Source organism: Gekko japonicus, unplaced genomic scaffold, assembly GCF_001447785.1.
Source record: "Gekko japonicus isolate JY-2015 unplaced genomic scaffold, Gekko_japonicus_V1.1 scaffold1387, whole genome shotgun sequence".
NCBI classification, from domain to species: Eukaryota; Metazoa; Chordata; class Lepidosauria; order Squamata; family Gekkonidae; genus Gekko; species Gekko japonicus.
The window spans coordinates 76,344-91,854 of NW_015174881.1; the positions used below are offsets into that span (position 1 = coordinate 76,344).

At 43.4% G+C, this 15,511-nt stretch overlaps 1 protein-coding gene across 1 annotated transcript in view; it reads right to left on the bottom strand.

The window, feature by feature from the left end:
• The window catches only part of AKAP8L (A-kinase anchoring protein 8 like), a 43,071-nt gene that overhangs the window by 20,083 nt on the left and 7,477 nt on the right, over positions 1–15,511 (bottom strand). Inside the window, exon 2 of the mRNA XM_015424891.1 lies at positions 9,207–9,239. Within this exon, the coding sequence (XP_015280377.1) occupies positions 9,207–9,239 (33 nt within the window). The remainder of the gene's footprint in view (positions 1–9,206; positions 9,240–15,511) is intronic.

Here is a 15,511-nt window from a genome sequence, read left to right on the forward strand (position 1 = left end):
GGGCAGAATTTCTTCTGCTGCTACATTTTTGTGTGTGGAAAGTTCTCTGAACCACATATGTAAATATAGTCTGTTCATCTATAGTTGTCAGGGTGCTGTGCTGCAAATCAGTCATGTCAGATAGACTGAATGTGGAAAATAAAGCATGTACAACGTCTTGTACATGGTCCAGGCTTGTTTATGGTGTATTTGTCTTCTTTTACTAACCTTATTTAAACGTTTACAGTACTTAAAAAAAATATTATTTTTTTGATACAGTATTTTTAAAATTTGATCTGGAAAATTTCCTCAGAAAACCCACATCACTGCCACCACACAGAAAATAGTTGCACTACCACAGCAGCTGCAATTGCTTTCAACCACCTCTTCCCAATCCCATCTCTCAGTCACCATGCAATGGAGTTCCAGCCTCAAGACAGAAACCCAGGTTTACTAATCAAGAGCAAAAAAGTAATCCCACAACATTACCTTCTGGTCTGCCCAAGTCAGAGAGGCTCAAGCTGGCAGCCTGCACGGGCAGTTCACATTACCTTGTGTAACGACATTGCCAGGCATTTGGAAAATAACGCTCAGAGGGCCGATTCACGTCTCTTCAGAAATATTCCGGGGAGGCAGTCAGCATGGCCCGCACTTTGCCTATTTAGCTGTTTTAGCATGTAAATAGGTAACAGCAAACTCCCAAGAAAACCATCTCAAATGAATTCTGGCATGTGGTGCAGGAGCATGTGTTTCAACACCAGAACACAAGATATTGGCCTATAACCAACCAAGAAGTTCTGAAGACTCAAAATAATGCAAGTTTTCCTAGGCTGCAATTTCTGTCAATTCCCATGCTCCTACTGCAAACCCCCACACACTTTGCCCCCTTTGCTATTCCTTAGGGTCTGCTATAAAAAGCCAGGAAGGGTCAGTGGGCTGCAAGAGGACAGGGAAATCAGTGGAAATGGCACCCTGGATACTCACCGTGAGGCTTCCTTCTGCTCTGTGGTTAGGAGGGCATCTTGGAATGGGTGATTCCCACCAATTGCTCAGGGAGGCAGAACTAAACTCTTCAACTTCCTGTCTCCCGGGTGGGAGTCCCCCTGGCTCAGTTTGGTTACTTCATGAGCTAATGATCCCAGGAACAGGAAGGAACAGAACAGCGATAAAATAACAACCAGAACAGGTAAATCACTGTTAGAAGCATAACAGAGAAGAGATATGAGCGGAGTTAAAGAAGGATTAGTCAAACTCATGATCCTGCTTTTGTAAACATTCCTCTGTTCTTTCGGGGGGGGGGGTTGTGGGGATGGGACAAGATGCCTTCCTAACCTCAGAGCAGAAGCAACCCTCACAGCGAGTATACAAGGCTCTGTTCTAGCTCTGAGGAGGAGGACATCTTGGAATGGGACTTCCAATAGTGGTATCCCAGTGACTTTGTCCTTGTGGAAGACATGAAGGCCTTTTCTGGCTGACAAGGCTTCCACCCTTCTAGCAGAAATCACTGCTGTGAGAAAGGGTTTTTTCATGCACAGCCATTTTAGGGGGAACCTCCCTTAAGAACATGAAAGGAGAGTTAACGAGAGCCAAAAGAACTATATACAGACTCCATGAAGGCAATCTGTGGACCACAGTAGGGTTGATCTGCGTGATCCCATGGACAAAACAGAAGATATGAGGATGTCTAGTTCAGGGATGCCAGCTACACCATGTAGGATTGTGGCAATAACTGCTACCTGGCAATGGTGGACCTTTGTAGTTTTTTGATGAATACCCTCTGAAGGAGGGCCACCTGCTGGCCCAAGCTGGGGTCAAGGGGGTTGATGTGCTTGCACTGGCACCACCTCAAGAAGGTTCTTTCCCATGTAGTACTGTAGATACATCTTGTAGATGCCCTCCTGGAAGCCATGATGGTCTTTGTGACCTCTGAGGAATAGCCAACGTTCAAGAGCCACATGGTCAGATAAAGCCACTCTGGATCCAGGTGACAAACTGACCCCTGCATTTGTCTGGGCTCACAGAAATTTCCCAGGGGGCCTGAACTGAGAGTTCCACCAAGGATGGAAACCATGGCCTGAGGCGCCAATCTGGAGCCACAAAGATCACCTCCATCTGCTCCTGATATATCTTCTATAGAGCATGAGATCACTGGGAGGGGCAGAGAGGCATACAGTAGGCCCTTGGGCCACAGAGAGGTCTAGAGCATCTGGAGAAGCATCTGGAGAGGTTTAGGAACTGGAGAAAATTCTGAGTACTTGATGACTGGATGCCAAGGCAAACAGATCTACTTTTGGCATTCCAAATCAAGCTGCAATTAGTAGGAAGGTTTCCCATTTGATGGGCCATTTGTTTTTGTTGATGATCTGTCTGCTCAGCAAGTCTTGCCTGGATGTTCAGGAGTCCCTGGACATGTTCTGCTGAGATGGACCGTAGATGTTTCTCCACCCAGGAAAGGGATGAGTTGGACCTTTGCATCTAGGAGATGACCTGGAGCCCCCACACAGACTTGGTCTTGGCTGAAAAACTCTGTCCTGGTGAGTATATGCTGGTCCCTAATGTTTGCCCAGAAGGTGAGTGCTTTCCTAAAGACTGAGTTCAAAGGCAATGATGTCTACTGTCTTTTCTTTTGATGTCAGAGAGCCAGTTTGGTGTAGTGGTTAAGTGTGCGGACTCTGGGAGAACCGGGTTTGATTCCCCACTCCTCCACTTGCACCTGCTGATGTGACCTTGGGTCAGTCACAAGCTCTGGCACAGCTGTTCCTGAAAGAGCAATTTGTGTCAGAGTTCTCTCAGCCCCACCTACCTCACAGGGTGTCTGTTCTGGGGAGGGGAAGGGAAAGGAGTTTGTAAGCCACTCTGAGACTCCTTTGGGTAGTGAAGGGCGGGGTATAAATCCAATCTCTTCTTCTTCTTCTTCTGTCCATATGCCTTGGGCCAGACAGCTGAGCACTGATGCTGCCCAACCAGAGACTCACACTCTGAAAAGTTGAAGGATGTGGTCCGAGACATAGGATGGGTCCCATCTGAATTGTAGTGATCAGTCCACCAAACCATGCACTGGCTCAGATACTGTTTTAGGTTTGGGGTTATATTGCTCCTCCCCAGGATCATTAGTTGATAGAGCAGGAGAAACCACTAAAGTGTGCCCGGCAGGTAATCAGGCCCATGGAATTGTCCCTATGCAGGAGGCTCCGGAAGCACACCAGGGACATCAGTTGGGTAGTCTTGGCCTTGATCAGATCTTCTGGCCAAGCTCAAAATCCCAGAGGCCTTGTCTACCATGGGGAGGGGGTAGGATACAGCATATTCTGGCATGTGTCTATGATCATGCCAAGGTATTGTAGCACCTGCAATGGGGTAAGACTGCTCTTTTCCTTATTTAAAGTGAAGCTGTGAGTCTCCAGGAGCTGAATGGTTCTGAGGATGTTCCTGATCACTATCTCTCAAGTGGAGAACAGATCAGGATGTTCAGATGAGGATGGTTTTAGTTTCCTTGCTGGTGGATCAGGGCCACTAGAGCAATGAGGGCCCTGGATAAGACACAAGGAACCAGTGCTAGGCCAGAGGGAAAGAACCTTAACTAGAGGCAAACTGGAGAAACCTGCAAAGTCCTAGAAGGATAGGAATGTGTAAGTAGGCTTCTGTGACATAGGCGGTGGTCTGATGGATTATAGGGTCTCCACATGTGACATGTTCACATACTTCAGGTGAAGAATGGCTCCCCAGTCCCCATTTCTCTTGGGCACCGAGAAAAATACAGAGTAAATTCCTGAGCAATGCACGTGGGAGGGAACTGGCTCTATAGCCCATAGCTTTGGTAGGTGCTTTTTTTGAAAGAAAGAGAGAGAGAAAAAGATCTGGGAGAATGAAGGAGGCAATCCAGGAAAAACTGAACCTTTATGGTACAGCCAGACTGGACAGCTTGCAGAACCCAGTGGTCTAGCTGAGGCTTAAGTCACTGGGATGGAATCCTGAAGCCAGCCACCTTCAGGAATGTCTCTGGCATCATGGTTTCCTTGCTTGGACAGCCAATCAGGCTTGTTGTATCTGTAAGGACTAAATCTGGGATGGGGGCCTCTTAAAAGGGGCTTCAGGTGCTTGACCACTGGGCCCTCCTTTGATCTGCTCGAATTCAGAATAAGGAATGAGATGGAAGGGATTTCATATTGTTCATTCCACAAACTCTTGGGCATGGCCCTCTTATTCTTCCTAGTTTTCACCAGGATCTTGAGACAGGCCCTGAACAGCCTCCCACACTGGAGTGGGTAGGCTATTACTATGGGCCATCAATGGGGATCTGCTTGCCATATGTGAAGCCATAGATCTCACCTGGCCATAGAGCAGCTGCCATGGAGCAGGATACAAAGGTCACTGTGTGGAGAAAGGCATCTGCTAGGAAGGTGATTGCCTTGAGAACATGGCTGGTACCCTTTATTGCCCTTTGGTTGTCACTGGGAGCAAGTTTAACCAGCTTCAGGGCCCACACAATGGCTGCTCTAGAGATTAAGGCAGTATTAGCTGCTACCCTGATGGACACTGCAGAGGACTCATGGGACTACCACAGTGCATAGTCTGCTTTTCTGTCCTACCCATCCTTTATGGATTTGACACCATCCTCTGCGCCCAGGCCAGTGGAATGTAGCACTACTACCAGAGCATCCACTAGGTAAACCTGCAAGAATGCCATAGTGTGAGTAGCTGTCAGACTGAGTATGCATTTTATAGTATGCATTTTGCCTGTCATAGAGGAAGGGGGGGGGAAGAGGGGTGTGAAACCAAATGCTTTCGTTTTCCTTTAGACTTTCATGTGTTGCAGAGACCTGTTGTTTTGCCTTGTTTCTGTAGAGGGGTACGTGCTTAGTGGGGGGGGGGTAGTTGACCATTGTTTCTGGTGGGCAAATGCCGTGGGGTGATTGGGTCCTGATCTTTAGTGCCTTTCCTTGAACACAATATATCTGCAATCCCCGAGCTTTCACCTTCAGTCCTAACAAAGCTTGTGTTCAATATGGTATTCTTCAACATCTCAATAAACTAAACTTTCTTCGAAGTGAGTGGTGTTGAGAACTGATTTAACCAGGATTCTGACATGAGCCAAGGAATAAAGTTTTAGGTAACATTTGGGAACCGCCTGTTAGATACAGACTTGGCCCATCCTCCATTAGCCTTTTGAAAAATTGGGAAAAAGAAACCAACCTCTCTGAGAAAGGAACCCTGGGAAAAAATTCCTTGTTCCTGGATTTACTCCCTAAAGGTTCCTGGATTTGCTCCCTAAAGGTTCCTTTCCAGGAACAGAGATTTTTGAGGTCTAGAGCCAGGATGGCTTTAGATAAGAAGGACTAGTAGTCATCCACATTGAACAGGTGCATGGGTTGATCAGCAACTATGGGCGTCTCTTCTGAGAAAAAAACTCACCCACCTCCCTCTTTGGTTCTGAGGGGCTGCCCTGGACCCTGGTAAGGGTGGCAGTGAAAGAAAAGGCTTTACAGGCCACCATGATGGGTCACTGAGAGTGAGGGTCCCAATAACATGAAGCATGTCCCTCCCTACACCTAAACCCTTGCTTGTTTAGGCGAGGGTGACCTTGGGTTGAATTGGGAAAGGAGCACTCTCACATGCCTTGCAGCTCCCCTCTCATGCTCTCTTTAAAAGATTCTATAATCTAAGCTGAACAAGGATTCCACCTGCCCACAAGCTTGGGGGGGAGGGGGACGGCCACTGGCCACTTACCATGAAGGACCCTTCTCCTCTGAGTTCAGGAGGACATCCTTCCTTGCATGTTTTCCACCATCCATTCAGGGAAGCAGGATAAATTTTCTCACTTCCTGTCTCCCATGTGGGATCCACCCCTTTCCTCCAGTTTGGTTGTTCCGATAGCAATAATAACACCACTATACTTAAAAATACTCAAACATAGGCCTGTAGCCAGGATTTTTGGGGTTTTTTTTGGGGGGGGGCTTTAAACAAGTCAGGGGCACACCTGCACAAACACCCAAGGGACCCGCCTCCTGGCGGAAAGGGAAAGGCTTTTTCAATCCTATTTACCCTTGGGAAGAATTCCTCCTTAACTTTTGGGCATTTTTTGGTCTTGGAGAAAGATTGGGGGGAAGGGAACTCAGAAGGGAACTCCTGCAGCTCCAGGGAAGTAATGGTTTTGCTTAAAAAGTATTGTAAATCCTCTGACTTAGAGAACCTACTGGTCTGCTCTGGTAACTCAAAGACACCATCTCACAAATGCCTTCCAGGTAGTGTTGTATATGTGAACAGCAGACTGTCGTCTGATGCAAAGATGGTGTCCATGACCTGTGCAGAGTATCCTAGTTTAGCGAGATTGCACCGCTCAATCTCCAAGCGGTCAGACATAACCAGACCAGATCTGGGTGCCTGGGACAGCATGTCCAGGCTCACCAGAAGGATCAGTAGTGGAAGAACAGCCATTTCGTGCAGTGCTGAGAACCATGGATGGTGGTTCCATCTTGGAGCCACTAAGATGACCTCTGCTCTGAGCTCTCATACATTGTGAATGGTCTTGGAGATCAGAACGAATGGCAGAAAAGTGAATAGTAGGCACTGTGGCCAATTTTTCATGAGCGTATCCGTTGCCTTCGTCTCCTGGTGATAATACCTGGTGAAAAATCTTGGCAGTTTGTGGTTTGTTGGTGACACAAACAGATCCACTGACAGTCAACTGAAGTGTCTTACAATGATATTGAAAAGCCTTAGATGGAGAGCCCATTCCCCCTCCTGGATTGTCTCCCTGCTGAGCCAGTCTGCCTGAGTGTTCTCAACCCCTTTTATATGTTCTGCCCTTATGGAAGCAACGTTCCTCTCCGCCCAGGTGAGAATCTTCATTGCCCCTACCAGAAGGGATGAACAGACATGCTTGCTTGGACTTGGTGTCCCGGTTCCCTCTGTCATTCTTATTGAATGCGGGTTTATGGAATCTGGGTGCAAAGGGACCACGTTTGCTTAGGTGTTTCCCAATGAGCTTTCTTGGTGTTGTGGCAAAATCTTGGCAAGGAGTGTAGGGTACAAAAGGACTGGTTGCTCCGCCTGTCGGAACGTTTCATGGACCTGGGCATAGCCTTTTTCTTGTCCCAGGTTTCCACCAAGTCTAGTGCCTCTCCAAACAGGCAATCCCCCTGAAATGGGTAAGCTGTCACAATGTAGCCAAAGGAGCCTTCTCACCACGGCCGTGGACGCCATGACCCTTGAAGCAAATGAAAGCATGTCCAAGGTGGCATCTGCAGTGAAGGAGTTTGCCTTGAGAATGCAAGAGGCTCCCTCTAGCAGGCTGCGGCTGTTCTCTGGCAGTAGTTGGATCAACTTGTGCACCCACATGATGGCAGCCCTGGCAGCAATGGAGGCTGTGGACGCTGCTCTCACCATCATGGCGATAGCCTCATGGATCCTTCTGAGTGTTGCCTCTGTCTTCTTGTCAGTGGGGTCCTTGATGGTACCTTGGCCATCTTCAGATAGTAATCCTAAAGACTGAATTGCTGCCACCGGGCCATCCACGGGAGACACCTCTAACAACTCATTAGCATAATTAAGCAGTGCATACAATTTTTTGGCGAATGCAGGAAACGGCTTACTGGCATGAGTTTGTCCCACTCCGCTCTGAGTTGACGTTCAAAATACTCTGGGAACGGAATCACCTTTTCCGTATATTCCTTTGGGGGGGGGACTCAGAATTACCCCCAGATTTGGACTTAAATTTGGCCTTGGCTGCCACTCAGTGCCTTAATGGCTTTGTTTAGAAAGTATCGGTAGTCCTCTGCCCTGAAAAAATGGTTGGACTGCTCTGGGAGCTTTCTTTCCTCCTCCTCAGACAAAAACTCTCCCTCTGGTTCAGTGGAGGGTCCAACAGAGAAACCTGGCCTGCCATCGTAGCCCCAGGTGCTGAACTGGCAGCCAAGAGAGCCATTTGCCTCTGAGGAGCCATTTTCATGCCTTTTTATGGTGCTTTTCTTAAGCCACTCTGGGCTAGACTCAGCAGGGGAGCTCTCTTCCCAAGAGACAGGAGGAGAGGGTCTCCATACTTTTTAGAGGTAAATTAGTATCTATATCCCTCCAGAGCCTATGAGGCTTGCCACTGGGCCATTCTCTTTCACTTTCCTCCGGCGGGGAGGAGCAGGGAAAAATTGCAAAGACAAAAGAAGCAGCAGAGCCAAAAGAGTAGTGAAGAGAAAGAGGGACAGGATGGAGAGGTTTAGGAAGCTTTCCCTCAGGTATGAAATCACTCCTAGGAGAAAAGGAAGAAAAAAAAGAGGAGAGAGCTCAGCTCCACAACTACACTCCTTAAGCAGGTAGGAAGCAAACTGAGCCTGGACAACACCCACCCAGGAGACAGGAAGTTGAAGAGTTTAGTCCTGCCTCCCTGAGCAATTGGTGGGAATCATACATTCCAAGATGCAATCCTCCTCAGAGTGAGAACTGATACTACTCTTAAGACAACTGAAGCACCCTTAAAATTTTTGGAACTGCACGGCTGGACACAGGTCAATATATTTCAGTTTAACATGATGGCTACTATAAGCATGAGCAATTTCATTAAAAAAACAAAGCCAGGACCTTCTGTGGGTCAAACCCTGGGTTTACAAAATTAACTACAACTACAGTTTAAGCATACTATAGTTTCACTTTATATATGAACCAGCCCATAGTGAGGAAAGGCAGATTCATCACAACCAGCAACATAATATAAAAATTATGCAAGATAATGGTTCTGATCACTGAACTGCAAAATAGTTTGCATTTCTAAGGGTCAGTCTGGTTTGAAACATTATTTAGAACCATCTCCAAACAAATGCAGATCTGGATCTCCTACATCCCTTCCACATGTTTTACTACTTGTTTTTGATCCAGTACTTCTTTGGGAGACAATGAAATATGATTTAAAAACTGAATCCTTAAAACAGCATACCTACAAAGTAACAAGTCTAAATTCATGCCAGAGATCCACTATGTGAATTAAACAGACAAATTATGGAAGACCAATCATACGCAACCATTTTGCATAGCTTCAGTGAGAGGAGCAGACACTGTCACAATAAACCTCATCTTGGCAATGACATCCTAAATATGATGTTTACTAATGACAGAAGCAGATATTCACTGTTAAGTAACATAAAAGATGCTCTTGAAGTATGGGATTTGAACATTACTTTCTCACTAGCTAAGCTAGAAAAAGAAATATACATATTCCATGAATATTTTATTGTACTTGCCTCTGTTTGTGCCAGAGTTCCAGTTTCCATATCCTAGAAGAAAGACATAGTCCAAATATTACACAGTTATTCTAGGTCATGTATAAGAAAAAATATTATTCAGACACAATTTAAGCAGATTTCCATGAGTATCCACTAAATGAGTCTAATATCCTTCAAATTTAATTAAGAGAAACATAACTTTCTGCTAATCAGAGAGATTTTGGTGATGCATTAGTCCCTCACTTATAAGTGAACAACTGTGGCAAGGTCCACCATCTCAAATGAAAGGTCACAACATCATATCCTCAGACAGCAAAGTGCAAGACCACTGTACTAATCATGTAAGCAGCACAATAGGGCAATGCCTAAGAAAAAGGTATTTTCTGTACATCAGGGATAACCCCCAAGCAGGGTGGATAAAAATCAATGCTTTTAAAAAAACAAAAACTAGATTTTTAAAATTTAAATCAGATTTTTTAAATAAAATTTTTGAAGAAGAAATCCATCTAAAGATAGTTTTCTATTTAAGATAATTATAGTCCAAAGGTTATTCATCATGAAATAAAGAATTAGTTTTTCATTATGTAGCATGAGGCTGTATATTCATGCAATGTTTAAATTTTTTGGTAAATGAATTCCATTAATCCATTCACAATGTCATGCTCTTCCAGAGGTTTCTGTAAGATTATTGGGGAGTTTTTTCTATCTAGAAGATATTATCACAGATGCTTGGTTTCACAGTTCTCAAAACTGTGAATTTGTGCCCGCAGAGATCTGACATGCCTCTTCTTCACAGCAAAAATGTGTTATAAAATATGCATACAGAGTTGAGAAAAAGACCTTAATCCCATTGTTCCTTTGCAAATCTATGTACACAGAATCAACCCCTTAAGTGCTAAATTTCAAAAAATTCAATGAATACAAGATTGTTGGGAGTCGAACAGATCTGCACAAGAAGCGAAGTGTGAGGAGGGAGGGGCAGCAGTATAAATGAAAGTGACACTTTTTGAGCAGAATACTCCACAAGTCTTTGGAACTTTTTGTGTATAGCCTGAGGTTTTTCATATTATTCTTTCCCTGGAGGAGAAAATCTATAATGGCAGCAGGCCACAAAAGAGACCCAGTTTGGGAATATTTTAATGATGCTCCTTTACCTATGGGTAAGACAGGCATGTGTGCAAAATGCAAACACTGCAACAAAGAAATGCAAGGCCTGGTGACCCAAATGAAACATCATCATGAGAAGTGCTGTGATGAAGACGACAAAGGGAACATGTTTGAACAGGCAGCATCTTCAGATTGGTAAATGTTTTGCTTTCATCATATTTCTTAAAGACTGCCTTGAGGAACTGTCATGTTTGAGCAAAATTAGATTTCTTATTATTATTACTTCACATTACTGTCATTTTGATACAGTTGCTATGAAGAAATAAAGAGCTGAAACAAGCAAATACTTCTTTTTTGGGCAGTACAGAGTGGCAGGGAATACAATAAGCAGAAATGGTATAAATAATAAAATAACAGCATTGACTTTTTTGTTTAGGGGAATCCATCACCAACATAAGGATTCTGGAAACTATCCACCTTCGAGATCACCATCCTTCTGTTCTACAGTTTCAGAGTTATCTGTCCAGGATAGCGTTTCAGTCACATCATATACATCACACATCCACAGTACTTAACCAAAAAAGAAAGAAAAAGGCTGATCATCCAGGAACCACCATATATGAGTTTGTGATAAAAACCAGCAGATTAGAAAAGGAGTTAATTGGTGAAAAAAATGCCAACTTGGTTACATGACAAACTCTTATTTCCAGCTGATTGAAAATCCATATTTCATTAATATGGTTCAGCCACTGAGACCAGGATACAGTCCACCCAGCAGAGCAGAGGTTGAAAGGAAACTGCTGGATAAAGTGTATGACAGAGAAATGGAGCAATGTGCAACAGCTCTAGAGGGTAAAGTTGTTAACCTAAGTCCTGATGGGTGGAGTAATGTCCACAATGATCCTCTTGTATGTACTTGTATAACAACAGGAGAAGGGAATGTCTTCCTTGCAGAAACAATTGATATGTCAGGAAACGCACACACAGCACAATGCTTACAAGAAGTGGCAGCAAAAGATATAACAACATGTGGGGAAAAATCCATATATGTAGTACGCAGATTGGTCACAGACAATGCTGCAAATGTATCCAAGATGAGAAGAAACTGAGAGGAGCAGGAAGGGAATACACAGCTAATGACACATGGTTGCAGTCAGCGTTCCCTCTAATCTGAGTTAGTGTGAGCTTTCGACTCATACGTTTTTGTCTTAGCTCAGGAAGGATGGCTCCAGAGCAAACTAATTTATGCAGTAGCCCAGTCGCTCGCACCTTTAATGCCGGTAGCTCACAGAGTAGAATTTTTGCTCACAAGACTTCACAGCTTAGAGGGAGCATTGGTCGCAGTGCTCATTTACTGCACCTCCTAGCCAAAGACTTCAGTGTTCCAGAAATAAAGACAAATGTTGTTGAAATGGCTAAATACTTCCGTAACAATCATTTTGCTGCAGCAGCTCTGAAAAGAATGGGTGGAACCAAGCTAACGTTCCCACAGGATGTTAGCTGGAACTCTGTAATGGACTGTTTTGAGCAGTATATCAAGAACTGGCCTATTCTGATGTGAATAAAACTGAGAGAAAATAGATTTATTTATTTTATTTCATTTATACCTCGCCCTCCCCTGATGGCATCATCAGGGCCAAAATCCTCAACACTGGGCTTCAGAGAAATGTTGAACATACGCTGAGCACCCTGAACCCTATTTATGAAGCTTTAAACAGAATACAGAAAAATAGCAGTTTTATTGATGTTGTTAAACTTGGAAGGAACTGAGTATGCACTTAAAAACAGAACTACACACTGACAGAATTAAATTAAAATAATAAATGGAACAAGCACGGACTCCAGAACATTTTCTCGCAAATATTGTCAATATCCGGCACTAGGGTCAAACCTTAAGTGCTGAGGAAGAGGCATTAACTATGACATGGGTATCCAGCAATCATCCACCTGTAATGCCAGCTATAATAAACATCAGAGCTAAGGGGGAACCATTCAAGAAATATATGTTTGCAAATGATGTTTTAAAGAGAGTCACACCAGTGAACTGGTGGAAGTCACATAAGCCCTTGGATTCAGAGACTGTTGTTAATGATTTCACTTTTAACAGCAGTAGCTTCTTCTGCTGGCATAGAAAGAATATTCTCTTCCTTTGGACTCATCCATCATTCTAAATTAAGAAATCATTTGGGACCTGTCCCGATAAAGCAGGAAAGCTTGTTTTTCTTTTCCAGATTATGAACAAACAAGAAGATGAGTGAGTTACAGAGGATAGTATTTTAAGTTTTTCAAGTACGGTCTAAGCTTTTTTTTTTTTTTTAAGATATTTTGTTTAACTACATCAGTTAACAAACATGGATGTTTAAGCAAATAGAAGAATACATATGCTATAATGGTATTGTTTTAATTAAATAAAACTATTCAAATTTTTATTAAGGTAATGATTATTTTTCTCCTTCCAATAAAGTACAGCAAAGTTGTTCAAAGTATGAATGATTAAACTATTACTGGAGATAGTTCAACTTGCAATAATTTCATAATTATCCATCTATGATGTGTTTCTAATAGTATGACCAAATCAGTAATTTTTAATATCACTGTACAACTAACCTGAAAAGTTGTTATTCTAAAAACGAAACCTTCATCTGGTTGTAAATGTTAAGATTATACCAGCAAGAATGAGTCTTTACATAGAAAACTATTATTTGAATCTAGTTTTACCGACTAGTGATTTAAATCAAATCCACCCTGCCCCCAAGCACACAGAAAAATACTTGATTCATCTTCTGCCGCTTAAATGTGCACAAAATCGGGCCAAAAGGAAAAGACAAACAGCTTATGCACCCGAACAATCCTTGTTGACTATAGTTAGATTGAAGGCTGCCTTTCTAAGGGAAACTGATAATTTTTTGGAATTTTTTGGCTCAGATATAGACGAATGCACACCCCTAAGCTGGGATGTCTACCACTTCAGAGAGCTTCAAAAAAAGCAGCAAGGCGTCCATCTTCCTGCTTTCCAAATTGTTCAGATGCACACCCAAAGCATGCTTTCTCCAAAAACCTCCTCTACTATCTAGTGGTAAAGGGCTCAGATCAGCCCCTCTTTTATAAACTGAAAGGGTGGCAACTCCCTCTCCGCCATTAAAACGAGTTAGGGGCAACCATCTCCCAATCTACACTTTATCATTATTTGAGGTGGACATGGAGTCGGGGGGGGGATCATCTTTACTTCCACCTCTTCTGACCCCTCCCCCTGCTTTATGCCCAATAAGGAGTAATCTATACAATTTACTGCTCCAGTCTGACTGGGGTGATCAACCACACTTCGATGGTTGCAGGTCCCCTCTTGCTTTTACTAATACCAGCTGAAAAACTAGAAGTAGATGGAGAGTTCAGAGAACTGACTTCAAGGGATCCAAGAGCAGACTGGATTCTTAAAGCAAACATGGCACATAAATAGTAGGTCAGTCAACATCCTACTAGCCAGCATAATTTTTCTTTCCACTTGTGCTTTTTAAAAATACAAACATGTCAATCAATAAAAAGTTGTTCAAAACTGTTTCATCTGTGTACTCTCAATTGTACTTCAATCCCCCTTGGTGTTATGATTTCAACCTTCCATAAGAATTCTTCTTAGTTGAACCATTCTATAAACCCTTAAAACATTCAACCATATGCTTATGACCCATATATGCATGCAAGCTCTCAACGTGACAAAAACAAACAAACCAAACAACAAATGTAGAGACTAATGGCACCTTTAAGACCAACAAAGGTTTACTCAAGGTATGAGCTTTCATGTGCATGCATGAAAGAGAACAACTGGCCCAGCAATGCTCAACCTCCAAAGGAGGGGGGGGGAGAAGAGAGGAGAACATATAGAAGGATAACACAAGAAGAAAGGGAATTTTTTAAAAAATTTCTTCAGAGGGAACAGCAAAGATGGAAGGAGAAAGTGAAAGTAACTCAGAAAGATAGGGTTAGGCAGAGCCTACACCTAGCTGCTCTCCCTTCTGAGACAGGAAAAGAACTGCGCCTAGGGTGACTCCCACTACAAGAAACAGGAAGTAATTGAAATGAGTCCTGCCTCCCTAAGTGATGGATGGGAATCACCCACAAGATGTCCTCCACCTCAGAGGGAGAAAGGTCCAGCTACAGTCAATAAAGTACAAACCCTTTGCAACTTGAGAAACAGCCTAATGGCTAGAGCTAATAAACACACCAACCCTAAGTAAAGCAACTAGTATAAATTTGTATGCTTTTACAGCGAGATTTAAAATATTCATACGAGTCCAAAAATTTTCTTTCTTTCTTTCTTTTTTGATTCCCCCGAAGGGGAGTTTTTTTATTGATTTTTTAAATACACTACAAATAACTAACAGAAAAAAGGGGATAGGGGACTACATATATGGGAGAAAGCAAAGAACCCACTACTGACTAAAAACCCAAGATAGATCTTCCAAATGACTTTTTCTTCAAAATCCAGAGTCTTTCATCACTCTACTACTAGTGAACCGTGTCAATCTTTTAGCCCTTTAACCCTCCCCTTTCATATTTTCTTGCCCAATACCGTGCCCCCCCATCCTCCCCCTAAAACCAAAGTTCTCAAAGGCACAATTCAGAGTCCTTCAGCCTTTACTTCTTTTTCTCTCTCTTCCGTAACTTGTAGGGACTTTTCGGGGCTGCTGCCCCTTTCTCCGACAAAGAGTCCTCACCAGATGAACCAGTTTCCAGCTCACCACTGGACCTATCGTCCTTTTCTTTTTTCCCGTCCTCTGACCTTCCCAGCTGCTCGTTTAGGAACTCTTTAGCCTTAAGAACAGAGTCTATCTTGACTTTCTTCTCCTTGATCTTGAATGTTACTCCTTCTGGAAACAGCCATTTATATCCAATTGAGTTTGTTTGGAGGAAGCACACGTTCTTTATATTTCTTCCTGCGTTGTCTCACTTCAAATGGAATATCCTTTAGCGTTCTGACCTCATTCTCCCCCACCTTCAGTGGGGTCCCAGAAACTGCTTTCAGGATAGCATCCCTGACGTGCCTCTTCGAGAATCTTACCACTATTTCCCCAGGCAGATTGTTCTTCTTTATATATCCTGAATATGACCTATAGGCCACATCCATGTCGTTGAGCAATAAATCCGCTTTTATCTCTGTCACTGGGGCAAGTAAATCACTCATAAGTTCTTTAAGATTCTCCCCTCTATTTTCTGGCACT